The sequence below is a fragment of the Didymosphaeria variabile genome (assembly GCF_027946475.1).
Source record: "Didymosphaeria variabile strain IMI 356815 chromosome Unknown scaffold_3, whole genome shotgun sequence".
In the NCBI taxonomy this organism is placed as follows: Eukaryota; Fungi; Ascomycota; class Dothideomycetes; order Pleosporales; family Didymosphaeriaceae; genus Didymosphaeria; species Didymosphaeria variabile.
Genome location: NW_026611622.1, coordinates 150,645 through 172,632, shown reverse-complemented (window position 1 = coordinate 172,632; position 21,988 = coordinate 150,645). Strand labels below are relative to the sequence as shown.

The window sequence follows — 21,988 nt, the reverse complement described above, 5'->3', positions numbered from 1 at the left end:
GTGTCAGGTGGTCCGGAGTCACAGAGACCAGACGTGTTGGTAGGCATGGGGCATGTGCATAGGTATATGGGGTGCCAAGGAATGCAGACGATTTGGGAAGGATGGGTGGGAGATTTTAGAAGGACGGCTAAGATGCAACGCACTTGCCAGGACAGCCTAGGCGAGCAAGAGGACAAGCGTACCAAGAGGGGCATTAAGTGCAGGCAAGGAAGCGGTGGCATGCTGTACGGCCACCAAGGGATGTGAAGGAACGGCACTACTGTGACGGCCAGGCGGCTCGCGAGGGCGGGAGCTGATGGACCAATTCATCATGGCGGATGCAGGCGACGAAAAGAAAGAAACGCCATGGTGCGGGCGAATCACAGGGCCGTGGCGTCCGTTGCAACGACGGCAGCGGTGCATGCGCGAGGAACCTCCACATGGCTGGGTGGTGCGACTGGGGTCGGCGCTGCTAAATGTGCGACTCGTAGCGGGTTGCTAGGGCCAGGACCAGGACAGCAGGGAGGCGAGTGTGGTGAGAAGGCCGGCGAGGCGGTCAAGGGCCAGCAGCCAGCGTTTAGCCGCCTGGAGGAGGCAGACTTGGCCCCTCGGGCGAAGGACGGAGTGGGCCAAGTTCGAGGCCAGGATGTGTTTGAGGGGACGCAGCGCAGATGCAGATGCAGATGCAGACGGAGGTGCGTCGTTGGAGTGGTCCCAGGGGCTGGGGTGCGACCGCGAGTGCAAGGCGGTGGCCGCATGCAGCCGGCAGCCGGGGCAGGAAGGCGCGGCATAATTGGGCGGCAGTAGCGAACGGCTTCCAGAAAGCGCACGACGTGGCCCGCAGCCCTGAGTGCTTTGGCGGCGAGCACAGGCGGGACCGGTTTCATGGATCGTCAGGCAGGGATGGCGCGCCCAGCAGCGATGCGATGGACGATGGACAAGGGCCGCCGCGCCTTCCCCACCCAAACTCGCCTGCCCGTCGTGCTTGCTGAAACCGTGCAGCCTGCCTGTCGCGCCTTCCCTGGCCAGCAGCGCGCTCCTGCCAGACCCACAAGCCACCGAACGAACACCAGCGCGGCTCGGGACACGCACGCTCGACCGTCTGACCCAACACCTCCTTCGGAATCCTGGCGAGGCCTGACACCAGCGCTCATCTCGCTGGCCACCCGCCACCGATCCCTTCACCCCGCCGCCGAGCCAGCTCAGACACCCCGATGACCGCGTCGTCCTGTGTCGCAGTGTACATCGTGCACGCATCGCAGCCAGTGCGCCGAGAGAGACGCCGCCCTCGCCCATGCTGCACACGTCAGTCGGTCATCGAAGATCACAACACAAGTGGCAGCCTGCCCGCTGTATTTTCAGTGCGACAGGCCGGTCACATTCCAGTCCAACGACTCACCAGGCCAACGCCAGGCCTGGTTGCATGAAGCAACAATGACAGCCACACTTGAGGCTGCTGCTCGAGCCGCCCAAGCCCTAGCGCTAATTTCCCCACGGTGTCCAAGCCTGAATCGGCAAGACCGTTTGGAAAAGTCGACAACGAAGATGTCGCCGGCATGGTGGCTGTTCAGCCGAGCGCCGACACGAACCCTGGCCTGGGATGCCCCGGCCAACGGATCGACACCAAACCGGCCATGATCGAGCCCGACCCCTCTGCCAGATGCCGCGCCAGAAAAAGACCGTCCCGTTGGCCTGTCTGTGTGACCTTTCATCAACGCCTTGTGCTGACGCAATGCAATTCTTGCGCCTAATCTGCGCCGCCCTCCATCCAGCGCTTGCAATATGTATGCACCATCGCCATGACTCCGACACTCTCAGAGGCAACCCAATGCAACCACCACGGCGTTGCGCCGCCGATCCCCAGGGTGACGTCTAATATAGCATAGCATGGCTCCTCTCCCAAAACGAGCGGCATGCGAGTCCGTATCCACTCCTTAACAAGCGCATCCCACGCATCCGCATCACGTTTCGGTCGAGGATTCCATGTTGCAGCACGGCCAGCTCGGATTAATCTTCCTTGGTACGGTCAAGCGGGCGTTGCACCTCGTCGCATCACGAGACGGGGCACAGTAAGCGTTGGGCAGGGGCGCGCGTTTTTCATAGCGCCTACTTATGCATCTGCCTGCAGTCGGCATCGGATCGCAACGATGGAGTTGTGCTGACCGGCGTTGGCGTCTTCTCCTACCTAAGGTAGCATAAGGTTTTAGTAGTGAAGGAGCTGCCGTCCTGACCTTGAGTACAGTACATGTCCGCGTGCTAGCGGGGTCCATCGAAGTTAGGAAGGCCACTAATCAGCCGTGGTTTCAGCAGTGCCCCTTCCAGCTTCTTCTGGTCACCAGCCTATCAAAGCGCACGCGGGGCCAGGATTCTGGTATTGCCTCCAACCAGGCTGAGCAGGCTGACAGCCTCAGCTCGGCAATCCGCATCACGGGAAGTAGTCGTTTGATGACGCATACTCGGCTTTCCACGAGATGAGTGGGCCCAAGCGTGACGTTTCGTTAGCGTTCTGTGGGAAATCTCGAAAAAGTGCTGCGGCATGTGCGGCTTCGGCACGACAGGGCCAAGCGGTCCGAATGTGTTGCAAATCCTTGCGCAGAGAGACAACAGGTCTGTCGTGCAACCAGCTACTGTACCAGCGGTGATCCAATCCTACGACTGTGGACACTCGTCGCGCGATAGAGTTTGGAACGCGTGCAATGCCAGGCCCGCAAGCACGAGAAACTGTGGGGGCAGATTGTCGTGTCCAGTTGACGTTGTCAAAAAAGTAAAGTCGATGGCTCACAGCCGCCTACCTCCGCGTGCAGCACCCAGGCAGAAGCGAGTTGCGTCGGTAAATTCACACCAAGCGAAGGCGTGCATTACCTTTGATGGTGTGGACGATCACAACCGGATGCTATACGTGTTCTAGACTCGAGCAGACAGTTTGAACGCTAATGCCCATTTGCGGACTGCCGGCTCTGAAACCCATGACTTTTCTCAACTGGGTAGTTCCCTCGGCATCATCCATCCTCACACACAGACGATTGACTCAGCTTTCCACTAATAAGGAGGTCTGTATCCTATTTCTGCGCATGGCGCTCGATCCGGTAACTGGGGACACGGCGTCTGCAGGCTATCGATACCTGGCCAGTCATGCGTGCTCCGGCGAAAAGATGCGGCGTAGCATTTCACACACCCGAAGCGATGCCAGACTAGGCGCCTCGTCCCAGACTCGCACTCAGTGCGTCCAACCAACGAAGGAGCCAAGCAAGGCAAGGGGGCCAGGAATCCCAGGGTTCTGCAACCACAACTGACGGAACCATGGGAGTAGCGAAACGCCTCTAATGAGGTAAAAACATACCTGAGGCTGCATCTCCGGCCGTCATCTTATTTGCCCGGCGCTCACACCTGACCTGCATTCGGTATCGGACCAGAGACCCCTAAGTGTCGTTGGATTGGCTGACGAGCTGACTTCTTCAAGTTCTCTCGCCTACGAGTACCGCCTAAGGAGTCGAAGCGAGGTACATCAGCATCAGACAATACCCTGCTCTCTCGTGTTCAACTCAGCGATACGATCCGTTATGTACGATGTGTCACACTCTCGCTGAGGGCTTAGTCCGGTCGCAGAAGAGCGGTTTACCGCGAGCATTGATTTGCTGCAGTCAACCCCACCCATCATATCGGCCCATCACCCTTGAGCTATATCACATACCACGGCCACTCTCAATTCTTGTGGGCTTCCAAGGTTCTCAAACGCAAGCCAACGCACATCAATTTGAAGTAGTAGCAGCGGTCGCTACGCCACATTGTTGCTGCGAATGCACCAGACGCATTTCCGTTTCGGGCCATCGGTCTGATTCAAGACGGTGTCCCGTTCCATGTCTACGGACTTCTTTTCATGCCCAACCCGTAACCGGATCGCGTTTGGAGCTTCGCTACTACTGCAACCGCTCCTCACCGACTAACATTAGACCTACGCTCGCAGCAAAAGCGGAGAAGGTCAGACAGGATGGGTCGAACCGTCGTCAAGCTACACCTTCCTTCGGCATGTCACTGTCAATGTTCGGTGCGCATCCGGGTTACGGCATCTCAGCTCATCGCATGGATTCGTGCGACTCGAAATGTTGCTCAAATCTCAGTCTTGATCCAGTGGCTGACATTGCACGTGTAGCACCTGGCCGCATCGAAAACATACCGGCAAGCCTGCCAAACACCCACATACCTAGCCGCATGTGAAAAGACTCCGCAAATCAGCCAATGCGTAAGTCAGTAATTGCGAAGCAATCTTTGTGACTTCGATTAGCCCGCTGTGTCTACCGCATTTACCCGCTACTTCAGTCAGCTCGCGAATCTTTCCTTCGTCGTAATGCAGGATCCTCGCAACTACTACGTCAGCCCGGGTTGGTGATCTCTACGCTACCATGCGTGTTTATCTTTACCTTCTGGAGCATGCTGGCCCGAGTTCGGTCCCTCATAAGTTCATATTATTCCGCAATCCTTCGGCGGCTTCCCGTACTGTTGATCAGCCCGAAAATTCGCACCTCATACGATGCCTCATACAGCCAATTGCATCTGGGGTCAGCCCGCTATCTTCGCCTAGGAACGAAGCTAGACTGTGTAGCACAAACGGTCTTTCCCAACAAAGCATTCCGACCACTTAGACACGAACCTTGGCGCTTCGCTCGGAGCAGCTCAAAGGGAAAGCTACTAATGTCAGTGTTGGCGTAAAGCATTAACGTACATGGAGAGGCCATACGGTTTTGTGCGACCATACGTGGACTGACATACTGACCTCAATTCCGCGACCACAGTCCTCACTCCGAACGCATGACCACCCTCGTCGTTGAGACACGAGATGACCTGAGACATCAGCGTAGATACCCTTCTTGTAAACGAATTCTGCACCGAGCAGTGTAGCGCACAGAAAGCACGCCCTGCATACCCAAAGCTGCATGCTTTCGGACTCCGGACCTGCTGCTTTCCAGCCTCAAATCCCACGTGCACCACCCCAGGCTCCCACCATATACGGCGTACATATGCCATGTGTCCTGCCTGTTCTAGAAATGTTACGGAAGCGGTGTTTGGCTCGAGAATTTGCACTGCATGTCAGACGGAGTGAGAATGCAGGCTAAAAATCCCAGTCACCGCTCGAGAACCGGATGCAGGTATCGGTGCTGCCGGTCATGCACTGAAGTGTGCTCTCGTCTATACGTCGTTTGTGGCATTCCATCTGTGCCGGTATCTTAACCACGACGTTGCCTGTCGGGGAAACGTCCAGGCAAGCCATGGGTTCCATTCTATGCTCGGTATGTCTGGTGCATACCCCCATATTGATAAGTGTCTAGATATCGCGCTCGTCAATCGTTATATATACACTGAGGCATGATTTCTCTATGATTGCGCTCGCTGTCCGTCTGCTCGCGGCGTATACACTAGAGTTCTTATGCGTAAAGCAACTACTTGCTTTTTCGAATGTGCCCGACCGGTGAATCTTCATGGGTATCTACTTGAGCGGATGGAAATGGAACTCTCGCTCTAATCACCAGACTATACAGTGTATTTTACACCATCGAGCCCGTAGCTACTCATCGCGTGAGCCGCGCGACAAGGTCCTCCGTCGGATCCTAACTCTCGATTCGGCCGAGACCCTGCAAAGCGCCATAGACGCTGCTTCGCAAAGGAATACTGTGGACATTTTCCTGGCTCACGTTCGAAGCTTCCCGCCGGCATGGACCGATATGAAATACTTGCGCCACGCCAGCACAGCGTCTTGGACGTCCGTGTCCGTAGAAGTACCAGCCCATTAAGCGACTACGTCAAAAAAACGCTGGTAGACCTCAGGTCCCTGAGAAACGTACCTCCTAATACGACAGAGCTCATATCTATCACGTATTGCATGACATACGCGGTTAGACTGGCTGGCTGGTTTCAGCGTGTATGCGCGAGGTATCTTGGTTACGTTACTTGTATCTGTATCTGTAGGATGCTATGCTAAGGCGATACCACACCGCACTTGAGCATCGACAGTGTCTGTGCAGATGGAAGTAGACGGCGAGGAATCCATCGCGTGCTGAGATAAAGGACTTGACTTGCTTCTTCTGGTGTAGATTAAGATGAGTGGAGGAGGGTGTAGGACATGGTGACGGTGGATGAATGACGTAGTCTCCCTCCTGCTAGATCTCTTTGCACGTTAATGTTACAACTGTGGGGGTGGTGCGTGCTGAGGGCTAGCTAGCTGTGGCATGAGGATTCTTCGTTTTCGCATCGATGGCTGGGGAGCTTGAATGAATGTGTGGCGCTATGTAGGTGGGGATGCGCGCGCTCGTAAACTATGGGTGGAACTCTGCTGGAGGGCGAGGAAGGGGAAGGGCATGCTGGGTGGTAGCGTTAAAGTGACAATTCATTCCGCATCGATGGTCGAGGGGAGTTTGTTCCTGGCGCACTGGAGGTAGGTATGCGCTCGTAAATCATGGGCGAAGCTCTGCTGGAGGGCGAGGAAGGAGAAGGGAATGCTGAGGGCTGTAGCGTGAAGTGGGTGGGTGGTGTGTAATTTGGGGTAATCGATGGTAAGGAGGACGTTACTCTGGTGTAGGTACGGCATGGTCATGGCGAAGGAAAGGCCTTGTTGGGAAAAGAAAAGAAGGGACGTTGTGGCACGGCGCAGCGGTGTTGAACATGTGGGCGACATAGACGCCCAAGGTGTATATTGTATTCATGCATGCATGTAGTGCTCGAGAAAGCTGTAACATTTGGACCTGGTGCTTGCGGTGCTGCTTGTGATGAACACAGGGTCTCATCCTATGCTTTTCAGTGAGAAGGTATGCACTGACTTTGGGCCTGTGGGTTCGGTTTGTTGCGAATAGGATGTATGGGTACGTGGTCGAGGCGCCTGGGCGTACTCTGAAGTATTGGTGCTCGAGTACATGGAGGTCCCGAGCTTTCGCCTGGGGTTCGATGTGGGTGGAGTGGCAAGGTGGAAAGCTGTGGGAGCAGTAATTGTGGAGTATAGACTGGTCTTTCTCTTCATAAAGGATAGGCCCGTTGGTGTATCGCAAGAGGTGCCTGCCTGATGTCCGGACTACGGCTTGTCGTAGAGGTTAAGGCGTTAGTTTTACTTGGTTTAGGCGTGCAATAAACGATCACATGATGCGCTCATTTAGTTAGTGTAATCGCGCATAAAGTATCGAGTATATGGTACCTATGGTAGCTTGTGTTTGTTTTTTTTTGAAAAGGTTTCAAGTTACGAAAGAAGATACTTGGCCTTGGGCCTGATCGTCCCACACAAAATGTCAATGAATGAGTATTTTGTCATACGATGTCTTCTTTCGGCATTTTGATCATGTGCTGTTAGGCAACGTTCGTGGCTTTGGTGTTGACTTGTTGGTGTTCTGTTGAGTGTTGAGTGGTGATGCCTAGGATGGAACCATGGTAATTGTCATACGATTTTGATTCGTGAACATAATGTTAAATTCAGTAAACTTCAATGACATATTAACTGCTAGTCCAAGTGCAGCCTTGTTGGATGGATCGTTACACCACACACACCGAAGATTGTCTTGAAAGGCCGTCCCTCGTCATTGAGATAAGCGAAATGATGTTTCTCGAGGGCCTTCTCCAGAGACCTGTACACGCCATCCTTCATTCCCCACGCCGCGTCTGCAGCTGCATACGCGGACTGAAACCAGGGCTTGGCTTCGGGCCAGGTTCGATATGTCTGGTATATGATTCCAATATTGATTAGGGCCCAGATGGTGCGCTCGTCGTCCTCTCCGAAGAAATTGGTCGCTTTCTTCTGAATCTCTCGAAACATCCATTGGGCGTGCTTGACCAATTCGCCCCGCAACACTCCCACTGCAAGCTCCAGTGAAACCTCTATGATTTCATGGCTTTTGAACTCTTCACGGTCCCAGAGAGCTCGACCCCAGAATACTTTCATTAGATCTGCTGCAGTCTCGAAAGCGCTTCGATCTGCAACTGACATACGGCCACCCTTGCTGATGTGATGTCTGAGTAGCTCAGCTCTTGCTCGGAGTCCTTGGACCGTTAGCACTGCTGGATCCCTGAGACATTGCCTCTCGATGGCTTTTAGCAATGTTTCGAGGGCGGGTTTGTTCGTCGCCATATGAATGCGAGCGGACGCAAGCCCATGGTCAAGTATCGTAGGATTGGGAGCGCTGTCAACTTCGGCGTTGAGTGATTGGAGTCGTTCATCCACTGTTGCGCTAGCAGATTCTCTTTCCTGCACTCTGTCCTTCTTCCGAGCACGGGCATGCCTTTCTGAAGTCGCGGTTTGCTTCGCGTGTTGCAACAACACCAAAGCGTCCTCGCCCCGCTTCCAGCAGTTCAGAAGCTCGACAACGTGTAGGATGTGCTGTTGGGTGCTACGGTCCTCCATGCCTAACTGATTGATATGAGTTGCTGACATAGCCTCTAAAATAGCATCTGCATCAGTCTTACGCCCTCGCTCCCAATAGAACGATGCGATCTCGTATCCTATCCTGACGGTATCCGCAGCGGTCGGAGAGAGCAGGTGCTCAAGACCGTGAAAAACGTCAAGATAAGCACTTTCTGCCCTGGTTTCTTCACCTTGTTGTGAAAAACTCCGCGCGACATTGAGTGTTACGGCTAGGTCTTGCCTAGTCTTGCCATTGTAGCTGAGTGGCAGACTACGCGTAGTTGGTAGTGTCTCCAGGCCTACAGCAACAACACTAGGACTTCCCGGTAGCTCATCAGCATCGCGGTGAGCATCTAGTGAGTTGCCGATATTGGCATTTTCTGGAGTGCTGACTTTCATTCCTTCCGGCGTGTTTACCACTGAGCTCCAGTAAGCGGAGTTTCTGGTGGGAGACCTCACTCACAGTCTTCCGTTGCCTTTTTGGTACGTTTCGCGCCATTGTAGGCTTGTTCAAGCGTCCACTTTTGACCTCCGAACTCGAAATGTGTCTCCTTTCCTATTTCTTCCCTCAGCGATGCTCTTTGAACCATCCACTGTGCGACCTCTCCAGGTAGGTTCCTTCGGAACCTCCAGTATCTGAATTTGTCTTTGAAGGCTTTGGCTCTAGAGAAATCAACACTTGTCCGTCAGCGAAGGATAGCAATACTTACGGTGCAATAAAGCCATAACGCTGTTTCATGATCTCCATAGTCTCGGTCAGTTTCCTGCCTTCTTGTATGTAGAGCTCAAAAAGTTTAGCCCGATGTCCTTCCCAATCGAGATCTGCATGTTTCGACCTTCGAGACGACGGAGGCTTGATTTGTGAAGAAACCAGATGATCAGATGCTTGAGGAAGTTCTGCAACATCTTCCATGGCAACATCGCCTCTGATGTTAATGGTGGACGACTGGACGTTGGAAATGTCTGATGTTGCGTTTCGCTGGCCTTCGTCGTGGGCACGGTACGCTGAAGAACTAGGCTGTGCCCACTGGGGGTCATGGGAGGTGTCAACCCCACCAGTATTATAATCGATAGGTGTTGGCATGCTTCCTGAAAGAATTGGACTCCAATTGAAGCCTGTCGGCGATTGCGACTGATTGTGGTCCATGTCTGTTATCCAAGAGAGGCACGTGAGTTCGCTTATGTCAAATAACAAGAATAACAAGGGAGAGCTCTGAGGAGAAACTCTAGAAATAAACGCGACTGTCTTCTACTATGAGCAGTAATTTTTAAGCATTGATGAGCTTGCTGGGCCTGCGCGAAACAAAGTTCGCAGAAGTTTGCAAAAGGTGCTCAGCCTTCCGACATCCCCGCAGTCAGGCAACCTTTAGCTGTGGTACGCCCCCATAGCCTCATTCAACACTGCGTGCCGCCGAAGCAATCAGGATCCCTGTCGTGGTAGCACCAGCACCAATAAGAGGGACAGGGCGTTTAGCCACAAGTCGCTCGTGACTTTGCGACACACATTAGTGCAAAAGTTCGCAAAAGGTCTGCGGATATCTTAGTCGCCATGGGTCGAGCGCCGCATCCCACAGCGAACTCTGCGAAAGTACTCCAAAGTCCTCATGCACTGCATGATTAGACGCACCGGAGCATTGGAGATGTTTCGCAAAGATACTCGTCGCTCGAGAGCACATTGGCTATTGTCTTCTTGAATGTCCCCGCCCATGACAATAGTTCTCATAGGTCCTTGGGCGCATTGACACTGGTATACCGGGCATGGACAACACATGCGGCGATACTCAAAATTCTCAAAAGTTCTTCAGCGAACAAAATGGTCTTGAACTTCATTGTCATCACATATAATCTCGACTATGGGTCTCATAGTGTGCTTAACGATCGGTTCAGAATCGTTTCTCGATATCAAATACTTCTCAAAGATCGATACAATCGTATCTGGGACATTTCCGTGAAGTCAGGCCAAGATGCAGCAGAACAAAAACACAACGACGCCATCTAGCCATGTGAGTAGCACGTGTAATTGTATCGCGAAAAGGCCTCGATGCTAATTTGGATCTGCTATAGGACAAGAAAGGTGGCACCGTACCTGTTGGCCATGCGAGCTCGCCCTCTGGATATACGCAATTGGACAGGAATCAGACAAACCGGTTGAACACCCACTTCCACTCCGCGGGAGCGGCCACATCCAATGGATCGTATCCGCCCATGATGCAGCGCTGGTTGGGTGAGAGCATTGCGGAGCAGCCGTACAACAACATTGGCAAGGTTGGGGTGGGAACAAGCGAACGGAAGGGAGCCTAGTGAGGCGGAGCGGGGCTTGTCATCATGCTGCATAACCAGGCATGTCCCGTATCAAGCGCCACAATACCTTGACCGCTGCACTCAGTAGCCTTAAATTTGCCTTCTCGTACTGAAACTCACCAAGTGTCCCTTATAAATACATATACCGTGCCTGTGCTTGCGAGATTTTCTAAGATACTCAGCGTTCTGTTCGCACTTCACTTCTCTGGTCTCAACCGTAGGTTGCCCAATCAGAGACCACGTAGCCATGGCCGCAGCTTCAGATCTGGATCAATTACCGGACGACAATGAGGAGCATGCACTGGACATCGAGGAGCGCTCAGTCACTCCCAGCATTGCGCCTGAACCATTGAGCCATATCCACCAGGAGAGTAGCGTCGACCAGCCGATCGCAAACGTGAGACAAGGATCCATACTTGAGAGTTTTGGAAGTATCGGACCCTTGGGCGATCTCGACAGGACCACTGAACGCGAAGAAAACTTGGGTGAAATCTGCGAGCTTCATGTGTACGAGACACGGTTCAACAGTAAGGGCGAAGAGGTTGTTCTTCAGATTGGTGCCACAGAAGGATTGGATATCGAAGAGATTCGCAGTCCAGATGCGGCCTTGGTATTGATGCGGAATTATGATGCTACCAAGGCTTTGAAGGGCACCACACTCGAAATCAGGTCGCCATACATGAGAAAGGCGATGGCGGAAATAATTAGAGACTACCCCGGCGTTGACACCCAAACGGCGGGCATTCTCAAGATAAGTGGCAAACCACATTGCGTCTTTCACTACCGCAAAGAGCTTTATGCTTACGCGCAAGCAAGCGACGATGAAGATGTCAAGGAACACGTCACGTACCTGCTAAAATACATGGAACAAGCTCTTCGAAAAGAAATCGCGACCTACGAAACCCACATGATGGCCAACACGGAAAGCCCTGGCTTGGACTTCGATAGTTTGTGGATGACTTTCCGACCAGGCGACCTTTTGTACCATAGCAGAAACGGTGATGGTCAGATATGTCGACTGAAATCCATGCGAATGGAAACAGATAACCTGAGACCACTTCGATATGCCAAATATTGGTATCTGAGATGCGAAATCATCAACTGCGATGGTGAGGATTTTATCTATTCGTGGGACGACACCAGAATCTTCACGTATGACGGTTACCGGCCCCTTTCCAACTTGAACATTATACCATTACAGTTCCACAAGGATCAAATGAGTATACGCGAATCACTACTGGTCCGAGGAAAAACATTCCTCTCTTTGCTGGGTGTGCATCACCGGAGTTATCGTGGAACCGCAAGGTTCTTCAAGGATGATAACAACAATCATATCGATGATGACTACAAGGTCAATGAGAAGTATGAGACTTTTGAGGTGAGTTGTCCCAACCTATATAGAACACTCTCCATTGATTAAGTTAGGCAGACGGAAGAGTCATCGTGGACTGTGAGGAGTATGCTAGCAACATTGATGGAAGCATTAGTGAATTCTTACCAGGCTCCAAGCTCATCAGTGGCGAAGAGAAGGACTATGAGAAGCTTTGCGATGATGACATCCTCATTTGTTCTCCCGAGATCGCTGGCTTCTCGCTTCAGCATCGGCGCTGGGGGCTCTTCAAAGTGAGCGGTTTAGGGACTATTTCTTTCAACCAAGCGGCGTTTGATGCACTTGTTCTGCCAGAGCAGTACAAGGAACTGCTTAAATCCCTTGTGAACGCGCATCAAAAGAAGTTATCGAACTTTGACGATTTGGTCAAAGGTAAAGGGAAAGGCCTTCTCTTCCTACTGCACGGAGATCCCGGCGTTGGTAAAACGCTGACTGCAGGTACGAACGCAACCGTGGATGTTACGGTATCAGCTACTGATTCTGCGATTACAGAAAGCATTTCAGAGCTCACTCAACGACCTCTATACACCATCGGTGCCGAAGAGCTGGGCCAGTATAGTGCCACCATTGAACGCGAGTTGAAGCGGACCCTCAAGCTGGCGACCAGATGGAATGCCTTGGTGCTTCTCGACGAAGCAGATGTTTTCATGGTGCAAAGATCGTCCCACAACAGTCGTAACGATTTGGTAGCAGGTGAGAAGCTCGTCCTTTATACGAGGACCCATCTAATCTTCATAGTCCTCCTCAGAATCATGGAGTACTTTGAAGGAGTCATGTTCATGACGACAAATCGACTTGAAAGTATCGACCCCGCGTTTGCATCGCGCGTCCATCTAATACTAGCCTATCCCCGGCTAAGCAAAAAAGCCCGTCGCACTGTATGGGCCACATTTATCTCAAGCATCTCGACTTCCGCAGCTCCTGCATGGCTTGACAATGAATTCCTCGACAAGGTTGCTTCTTACGAACTCAATGGAAGACAAATCAAAAATGTGACCCGCGTCGCTTGCGCTATGGCAGCAAATGATCATCGCGAGCTGGCGGCGCAGCATATCATAGAAGGACTAGCTACTACCTTCTCGTACATGTCAGTTCCGTTGTCCATGAACGCTTTGCAGGAGCATAAGCCACCTCAGCGACCAATGCACTACCCAATCCCTATAGGAGTTCACTTTAAGAGCCAATTGCGGTTCTGGTTCCATAATTTTCCAATGGAATTTCTCAGGCCAATCCCATCAATATACGTCATTGGCCCTTTGTTAGCCATAGGACTGTCTTCAGCCCTACGTCATGGTCTAAGGCTTGGCCTTGCGGCCTATCAACGGTATTGCAGATAGATACGCTCTGTGTGTCTGGACAGAGGTTATGGTCCGGTCGAAGTATATCTTCCTACTATAAGACTATCGCCATATTATCACTGGTGGCATCCCAAAACATGAGATATCGGCGCCTTTCCGGATAGTTAAATGATGGGTCTTCGCATATTTCTAGCTGTTCTGGGCGGAGTGCGTACTTTTGCGGTTTCTTCCCACATCATGTACAAGTTGTGTAAGGGAACATATTGCATGTAAAACAATGTTCATAGTGCATCAAGCTCACTGCACAGCCTGCTTTATCAATCATATAAGTACTTCACATCCCGCTCCAACCGGCAAGTGAAAGACATGCAGCGTCGGTGATCACTTTCTGAGTTCGGATACTTTTGGAAGGGATGTTCGCTCTAGTGAAGGCTGACAGTGCCTATCCCGACGGAAAATGCAGGCCGTTATGCGGCTCAGAACCTAGTGTAGCCATTGAACTATATCGGCTGGATTCCACCCAGATGGTGGGAGGACGACTGATGCCTGGAAGGATCATCGTCGGTGGTGATGGTATGCGTTTATTCATGAACAGGCCCACGCTGTAAACCAAGCTCAGCTGGTTTTCGGTGCTGGTACTGCGGTGATTGTGATCAAATTACCATGCGTGTCTAAAATACGCTGGGAGATAAGTGGAGCCCGCATTCCTCGGAAGACGAACTTCAATGGCCTTCAATCTTGCAGGCCTTCTGTGATCCGGATTCTTAGACACCGCTGTGTCTGCTAGTGGGACGTTGGACACCTCAATCTGCCTATCAATGTCCATACCGTGCTCGCGCAGGATGTTCACGACGTTTGCATGTCCCCATCTACATTGTCGAATGAAAGCCTCTTGATAATCTGGATCATCGATGTGAAGCTGGGCCCCTGCGTCCAGAAGTAGCGCCACAATTGCAGAATCCATCCAAGGTGCTTCGAGGCAAGCTTTCAATAGCGTGTCGTGATCTGGAACGGATCCTGGATCTGGGCTCGAGATGATGTGGTTCACATCGGCCCCTGCTTGGATGAGAAGGGCCTCAATATCCGCATGTTGTCCTTCAACAGCATTGTACAAGGACCGGTTCATAACTTCGGCTGGTATGGAGATAGTATAAGGCCCTTCTTGGGCCTGAGATAGAAGCCAGCGGACAAGCTCAGTGTGTCCACTCGCTGACGCGGCCATCAATGCATAGCCTAAGCCTTTCAGTTGTGTCCAATCGCCATAGCAACTTCTCAAAAGCTGCACGATGCTTTGGCGGTTGTGTCCTGCTGCAATAGACATGCATTCGTCGAGAATTCGTGTACCTATGTCGCCTGGTTCTATGGGGAGATGTGCGTCTGCTGAGTTCCAGTAGCACGGACCAACCTGGAGCAAAAATAAGACAACAAGTTCATGACCATGCTCAATTGCAAACTTCAGCGCATCGTCGAAATCAATACGCCAGGCATGTTGCCGCAGATCTTTCATGATCTCCAGGTAACTAGCTTGAGCGGCGATGATTGATAGATTAGTTGGCATCGTGTGCGTGCCGTGTTCGAGCTGCAACGGAGTTATTTCCGACTGCTCACTACAGGCATTCACTCCATGTCTTTGTGCTGTGTGTTGCAACATGTTGTCGTTGCCATTCGGTGAGTCGCAATCTGCACTGCAGTTGAGGAACGAATTGACCAGGTGAAGATGGCTTGCGCAAGCCGCTGCTTCGAGAGCTGTACAGAAAGGAATCCATTGAATTGGCAAAGCTGTTCCTCGTCCTCGTCCTCGTATCTCAATATGGCGATCGGATCTGGGCTTTGAAATCCATGTCTCTAGTCTCAGACCAAGGTGTGCTGTTACGGAAAGCTGACCTAGGAATGGATCTTTCATATGCACACCGGATTGCTTTAGTGGCGAGTCATGCGCCGGCGCCCTGATTTCCGAGTTCCTTGCGAGATTATTTGGCTTAAGCCTGTCACACTGCAAGTTGGGATTGTCCGGGTCGAGAGCGGAAGCGACCTGGAGATGCTCGTACCAATAGGTTGCAGCATATGGGAATAATGGATACCTTGCGCTTTCTTCACCGAACTCGCCTGCAAAAACGATGTAGGATATACACGAGGCCCCAATGTAACGGTGAGCAGCGGTCTCCGAGATGTAAAATTCTGCGGAACGAGTTGAGGTCAGGTACTCTTTGACCGAATAATGTGTCAATCGCACAAAGTCATTTTTCTCCGGCCGAGTAGGGCCATCCTGGATGTCGACTAGACTGTGGCACATCCTGAGGACATCGCTGATCTGAAGTAATCGGTCCTCGGCTTGGAAAGATTGAGTAGGCCTAGCGACAGCTGCTTCTGCAAGTTCTTCGAGTGTCATCGGCTCTTTCGCGAATGCGAGCCAGTGAAGAATTGACAAGGCATCGGCACGATCGTACTGGTCGATCGACTGTAAAATACGCTCATATGTGGCATCCAGCGTAGGTGGTAACTCTTGGAGAGCCTTCTCAATATCACGCGCTCGACGGTACGTCTTCAAGGCATCCATCTGACATACAGCCCAACGAAACCTTTGAAGATTAGTTGCAAATTCATGTGGTGTGTAACTTTACGTACATTCCTTGCGCTCCGTTAGTGACTTTGGATTTGATGCGCATCTTCAGAGACGAAGGAAGACTTGATAATCGGGGATGTTCCAAACAGTTCTCAACGTAAGATTGGATATCAGCATCGATTTTTGCCTGTTCTAGTCTGACAGTCTTGTTGGTAATTGAATAGAGCGCCTCACGAATGTCGAGTTCGTCGCGACTTGTGCATAAGATGTGAAGGTGCGGCAGATGTTCCCGGATTAGATCTACCAACGTGTCAAGTACCTCCGTTCTCTTCACGTTCCCTAGCGTCCGTTAGCAGATAGCTAGCGTCTGACAAGAAAGCGGTCCAGCCTTGGGGACATACCTGGCGAATCTGGGAGCTCATCGAGTGCGTCTAGGACAACAAATATTCGTTCAGATGAGTTTCGGATGATGCACTTCAATGTTTCCGTAAGTTCGTTCAACGAAGGAGAATGGCCTTTGTCTCGATGGGCGTTGTATAGTAACTGTAGAGAAGCCGGTATCTCAGCTTCGGCGGCTGACAGTTGCCTAATGATCGATCGTAGTATCGTCTCGGTGCCGTGGGTTCGGTGGTCTTGGAAATCAACGTAGAAATAGGCCAGTCTTCCTCCGGGTGGGCGAGCGCACTGTGCTTTCAAAGTTTCGACAATTGCAGAGAAAAGGACCGTTTTTCCACTACCAGCTGATGAAAATCAGTCAGGGGAAGAATCTCTCCATTGAATTAATTGTGTCGATCATGATCTCAAAAATAGACCTTGCACTTACGGATGCCAGTGAGCCACATAAGGGAGGGCACATTTGCCCATGTTTTGAATGCATCCGAATCTGTGAGCCAGAGCCCCGAATTCTGATGTTTACACTTGATGGTATGATTATGCTTGATGGACGGTTCCACATCTGACGAGGTCCAATGAAGTACGGCGGCTCTCGCAAGGGTTTTAGCGTCTAGGCTTCCCAAACCAAGGGCACCATCGACTTTTGATAGGATGGCAGATAGGTGAGAGACTGTTGTGGATTGAGCTATAGCGTGGGTTTGAGACTCAGCAGCCGTGTTTGTTAGTAGTTGCCTGCCAACATCAGTAGGGCAACGGCATTACTTGAAGATCACCTACCATCCGTCAATAGATAACGACAACTGAAAAACGTTGATACAATCATGTATGGTTTTGATGATTGCTCGTTGGTCTTCTTTTCGTAAAGGCCATCTCGCAGTGTGCAGCCACTTCTTCGATCGCGACTCCGATTTTGTGGATGTGATGTGTTCATGAAAGGTAGCTTCCAGACCTTTCAGCTTCGCGTGACATGATTTCGTAGTGCTGTATAGGATCGAGCTATCTTCAAAGCTGTGGCCTCGATGGGCTTGCCGCTCAAGGAAACGTTCGAGCTGTTCCAAGACCATGACTAATGTAGTCAGCTCTACTACAAGCTCATGAGATTCGGCAGCCGCATGCTTGACCGAGCCGATGTATCCAGTCAAAGCTTGTTGCAATTGAATCGTAAGGCTGAGAAGCCCCGCAACGCCAGCAGTGATACTGAACGGATCCATGATTGTTGAGACAACGGGCACAAGCAATAGCGTGTGGTCGTTCTGTGGATGAAGCTTCTGAGCTTAGGAAGCGATCGGGTGAGTTCTGCCTGCATTGCCTATCAGGACCGCCCTATGAGGCGAGGCATATGCATGGATTCGTGTCAATCACGAGGCTGAGTGCATGTCTCCTGCAATTGGTTGGCCAACCAGTAAGCGAGAGGCATGTAGCGTCGAGGGTTCCTGTGAGCTGAGAGGGGGGATGGCATTCCGGTGAGAGTTGACAAAGCCTAGCGGAACAGAATTCATCACGACTGAGAAGCCACGACCCCCAAATACACCCAGGTGCAGGGTCGATCGCCTTCACCATCATGGGCTTGGATTATCCATATGCGATGATGTTTCCATCGAAGACGATCCAAGCAACCGAGAAAAACAATAGGAAAGGATCAATAATAAAGATATAAGAAAGAAGCAACGTTTGAACACTCCGTAAGTTATGAGGTGCTAGAGCTCTTGCCCAAGTGGTAGCTGTTCGCACCAAGTGCACCGCGTCTTGATCATATGACAAACAAATTGAATCACACCAAGAGAATCATGGCCTTGCATGTACAAAGCATTGCTCGAAGCTTTAAACTACTGGTGGAGTGTACAGACGTGGAACTTCGTGCTTCCGCATCCCCACCAGACCCCGACCCTCTCCACCATTCCCAATCCGACAAGCACGCGCACGTACCACACCTTAATCCCCAACATCGAAGCTCACCCACCACTCATTACAACAGGTCACCAAAACCCACTACAACACCCTCACTCTTCTCTACTCACTCATCTATCGCAATGAGTAGCTCCCAACCCACCGGCTCCGGCCTCCGCTACCCCTCCAACAAAAAAACAATCTACGACCGCAACCTCAACCGCAGCAAAAACGCCGAGCTCTCCCGCGCCGCCTTCGCCTACCTCTTCATCGAAATGATAAACCTCGCGCAGAAGAACGCAAAAGACGTGGGGGACCTGGAGAAACGGTACTACTTCCCCAGCCCCACCGCCGGCGTCTCCAACCCCCGAAGCAAAGGTTGTACGAGGTATAGCGTGCAGGATTAACCTGTGCACAGATTAAACAACCAAGGCTACCCCATCGGCATCCGCCTCCTCGACCTCCTCCTCACCCGCTCCGCCAACCCCTCGCCTCCATCCGCCCTACGCGCATCCTCCCCCTCCTGCAATTCATCGCACAGACGCTATACAGACACCTCTTCGGGCGGCCGGCCGACGCGCTCGAGCGCTCAGGCGAAGACCCCTCGCAGTACATGCTGTTCGACAACGAGCCCATGGTCAACACCTACATAAGCTTGCCGCGGGAAATGAGCAACCTCAACTGTGCGGCGTTTGTAGCGGGATCATAGAGGGGTGTGCGATGGCGCGGGGTTTGCGACCGAGGGTGTGACGGCGCATAGTGTGGGGGCAGGAGGTGGGCAAGGCCGAGGGAAGGAGATGTGGCCCGGGAAGACCGTGTTTCTGATTAAGTTCAAGAAGGAGGTTTTGGAGAGGGAGGAGATATTGGCGAGGGAAGGGGGGTAGTGCGCTAGAGATGCGAAGACGGTGGAGCGAGCATTAGGATTCAGATGGGGTTGCATGGGATGGCGTACTGGGTGCTAGCATTTACTGGAGTATATTGGGTGGAAAATGAGCGATAGGCTTGCGACTGGGCAATTGATCTGATACTGGACGAATACAACTTACTGCAGGGCTTATACTAACGTTGACTGCAGCAGACAACGCTCCCTTCAGCCAACTCATGCTTCGAGAGGCGCGCAGGTCCAAGGGTTACTGGACTAAAGCAGTATTACATTCCTGGGCAATTGATCTGATACTGGACGAGACCGATTTACCGCAGGCCTATACTAACAAGGACTGCAGCAGAAACGCTCCGTCCCCAGCATCCAATCCAAACCCCTCGAGCTTTCGCACGTCCAAGAAGTTTCCCACCCGATACAAACACCCCATCCCATCCCCTGCACCATCTCCTCCGCGCACGAAACACATGAAACCCTTAGTCCCACCTGCCCTCCCAGTCACAACTTTCTTTTCTCCCAACCCCCAACACGACTGGAGTCTTCCGTTACGAAACAAACATCATACGACTGAGGCATTTACAAAGCAAGTCTTAAAATACTTGCAGTGCACGGGTTCTTTCAAGCACGCTTGGCCTCACGCTCACCCACGCCGCCCGCCCAACACGGCAGCACTCGCCTCGCAGAAAGTTAGGGGCCGAACGCTCACGCCCTGGAGGGAGCCGAGTACGCAATACCCGGGTGGCGTCTTAACGGCAAGGCGAGAATTCACTCACGAAACGAACGAAACGAAACGAAACCTGCCGAAAAGCAGGCACGCACGCAACGACGGCAGCCAGCGACCAATGAAGTGCCATGCCACCCGGGTGCCGGTCTCGTGAATGCTTGCTTCCAGGTTGCAAAGTTCATTGGACATGGGAAGTACGCATCACGTAAAAGGTTGCACGGTTGCACGGTTGTACGGTTGTACACTCTGGGGTTTGTGTCTCGTGTGAAACTAACATAGTAGAGTGAGCAGAGCTCATGTGCTGCGATGGTGCCCGATGGCATGGCTGCCGTACCACCATGCCTACCATTCCAGCACGAGTCGGACGGGCGCCGAGGAACTACATTCTACGGGGACTCTACTTTTCCGGTGCGGGGAGAAAGCTGCATGCGCTTGCACTTGCACTTGGCTTGCTTGGGCCGCGATGCCTGCCAACGCAGAATTTCGCGTCTCTGGGCATGCCTACGCGCTCGGGCGCGTTAGATGAAGAGAATTTGCAAACCTTAAGTTAATCGGCGCGTTGTCCAGTTGTCGTGCATGTGCAGCAGGAGAGCAAGCCTCCTAGCCTTATACACAACATGTTTGAGCTAGCGTGGTGTCGGTCTCCGCTGTAGACTAAGCGTTGTAGTGGTGAGTGTGAGAGACCACGTGCACCGATCCTGCCGGGGACTACAAGAACCGAAAGTCTGTCTTCGCGATCGGTACGATGCGTGGCAAATGTCGGTGACGGGACAGAGTGAAGCTACGCTGTAACTTTCAAAATGTTCCATACCTTGCTGTGAAAACTCTTTTCTCGAAGAAAAGGATTCAAGGGGAACGGTGAGGCTTTTTGTTTCGAGCAGGTTAGGATGCTGCCCTGGCTCGCGTGCAACGAGTTTCCCAACGCGGCACACGCACCGACGATCGCAGTATGCGTACGGTGCGGTGCCAGACTGGATTTTCCGGGTGCCTCGCAGGCCAGACCGCGACGGGGCAAGGGGCCCTTCCAAGACGCAGCGCAACGACGTTGTTGGCGCGGTTGGCTTCAGGATCTGCCACGCCAAAAAGCAATTACACCTGCACTTTGCGCTACGCAGCTGAGGAAAGATCAGAGGCGCCGCATTGCATTACCGCGATCCCTAGGGCTGAGTGGCCGCTGTCACACAAAGGCGAAAGGATTTCCGACCTTCTCGTTGGCCGTTGAACGTGCGATGTTGCGCGTTTTGTGGAGTCACCGCCTCCCGGCTACAGAGAGGGATGTCTCCAGGTGTGAAAGTGCAGGCATGTCCCGGCCAGCCTCATTTCGTCTGGAGATCTTCTTCCCCCGGCCCCGGGCGACATTTTCCATGCGCCTTTTTTCTCTTCATTTCGAGTAAAATGCTCGCGTGCACGTTTCAATCCGACGTCAGCGGTCGATGCTAGGAGCTCTCGTTGTTTTTTGAAGGAGTGCCAGCCTCACGTCACGGCGGCGAAAAGATGTCAGAATCAGCGGACTGCAGTAGAGCGTTTGCCAACGCTTCAACGCACCGCGGGGAACGTGAAGGAACGTGCGGTGTGGTCGTCGTCTCCTACGGTTCCCGCCAATTGAGCAAGGCCGACGAAAGGCCCAGAAGAGAGATGCACACGCACAGGGCGTATAGCACTCAGGCCTGCAGCAGGCTTCCAGGGTCTTCTCCGCATTGTCCCCTCTGTCGGGTCATCCGACCCTTCGCCCAATACTGTATTATTAGACTAGACCGACGCCTCCAGACATTCAATCTCATCCTGAAATCCCACCGCCTCTTTTCACGCCCTGCAGTGCTGTCAGGTACCCATTCACGATTCCAGATTTCCTAGCCATCCTGGCTTTTCCGCGGTATCTGTCATTTCCACATCTGACGAAGCCAGTGTGGTGGAGGGCTCTAGACGTGGTCGCGTGATGGTAGCGTAGCCCGAGTCTTTAGATGCGCTCTCGGCAACTCCAAGGCTGCCATACACGCTCCAGCAGTGCTCCGCACGAGTATTGTTTCCCGCCACATCCGCCGCGAGGTCGACCGACGCACGCTTCGTCGCCATCGCAGCACCCGATCGGTGTACTGTCCCCTCCTCGAACGCCGGAAGACCCGTATCATCCGACTAAGACGCGGAGCGAGCATGTCGAGCCCGGCCCCTACGGTTATTATCCCCAAACGACAAGCGACG

The 21,988-nt window shown here is 52.5% G+C and overlaps 4 protein-coding genes across 4 annotated transcripts; 2 read left to right on the top strand and 2 right to left on the bottom strand.

Moving 5' to 3' along the window:
* Positions 1-7,456: 7,456 nt before the first annotated feature.
* N0V89_003417 (uncharacterized protein) lies at positions 7,457-9,437 on the bottom strand (the record flags this gene model as incomplete). Its single annotated transcript, XM_056212219.1, has 3 exons — positions 7,457-8,772; positions 8,817-9,016; positions 9,064-9,437. The coding sequence occupies 3 exons, from the start codon at positions 9,435-9,437 to the stop codon at positions 7,457-7,459; spliced, it is 1,890 nt and encodes a 629-aa protein (XP_056072527.1).
* Positions 9,438-10,317: 880 nt separating this feature from the next.
* N0V89_003416 (uncharacterized protein) lies at positions 10,318-10,654 on the top strand (the record flags this gene model as incomplete). The annotated part of the gene is made up of 2 exons (XM_056212218.1): positions 10,318-10,356; positions 10,418-10,654. 2 exons carry the CDS (start codon positions 10,318-10,320, stop codon positions 10,652-10,654), a joined length of 276 nt encoding a protein of 91 aa, XP_056072526.1.
* A 247-nt stretch (positions 10,655-10,901) lies between these two features.
* Positions 10,902-13,343, top strand: N0V89_003415 (uncharacterized protein; the record flags this gene model as incomplete). The annotated part of the gene is made up of 5 exons (XM_056212217.1): positions 10,902-12,032; positions 12,080-12,482; positions 12,537-12,737; positions 12,783-12,922; positions 13,326-13,343. The coding sequence occupies 5 exons, from the start codon at positions 10,902-10,904 to the stop codon at positions 13,341-13,343; spliced, it is 1,893 nt and encodes a 630-aa protein (XP_056072525.1).
* Positions 13,344-14,000: 657 nt separating this feature from the next.
* N0V89_003414 (uncharacterized protein) lies at positions 14,001-15,969 on the bottom strand (the record flags this gene model as incomplete). The annotated part of the gene is made up of 2 exons (XM_056212216.1): positions 14,001-15,899; positions 15,964-15,969. The coding sequence occupies 2 exons, from the start codon at positions 15,967-15,969 to the stop codon at positions 14,001-14,003; spliced, it is 1,905 nt and encodes a 634-aa protein (XP_056072524.1).
* Between the last annotated feature and the right edge of the window lie 6,019 nt (positions 15,970-21,988).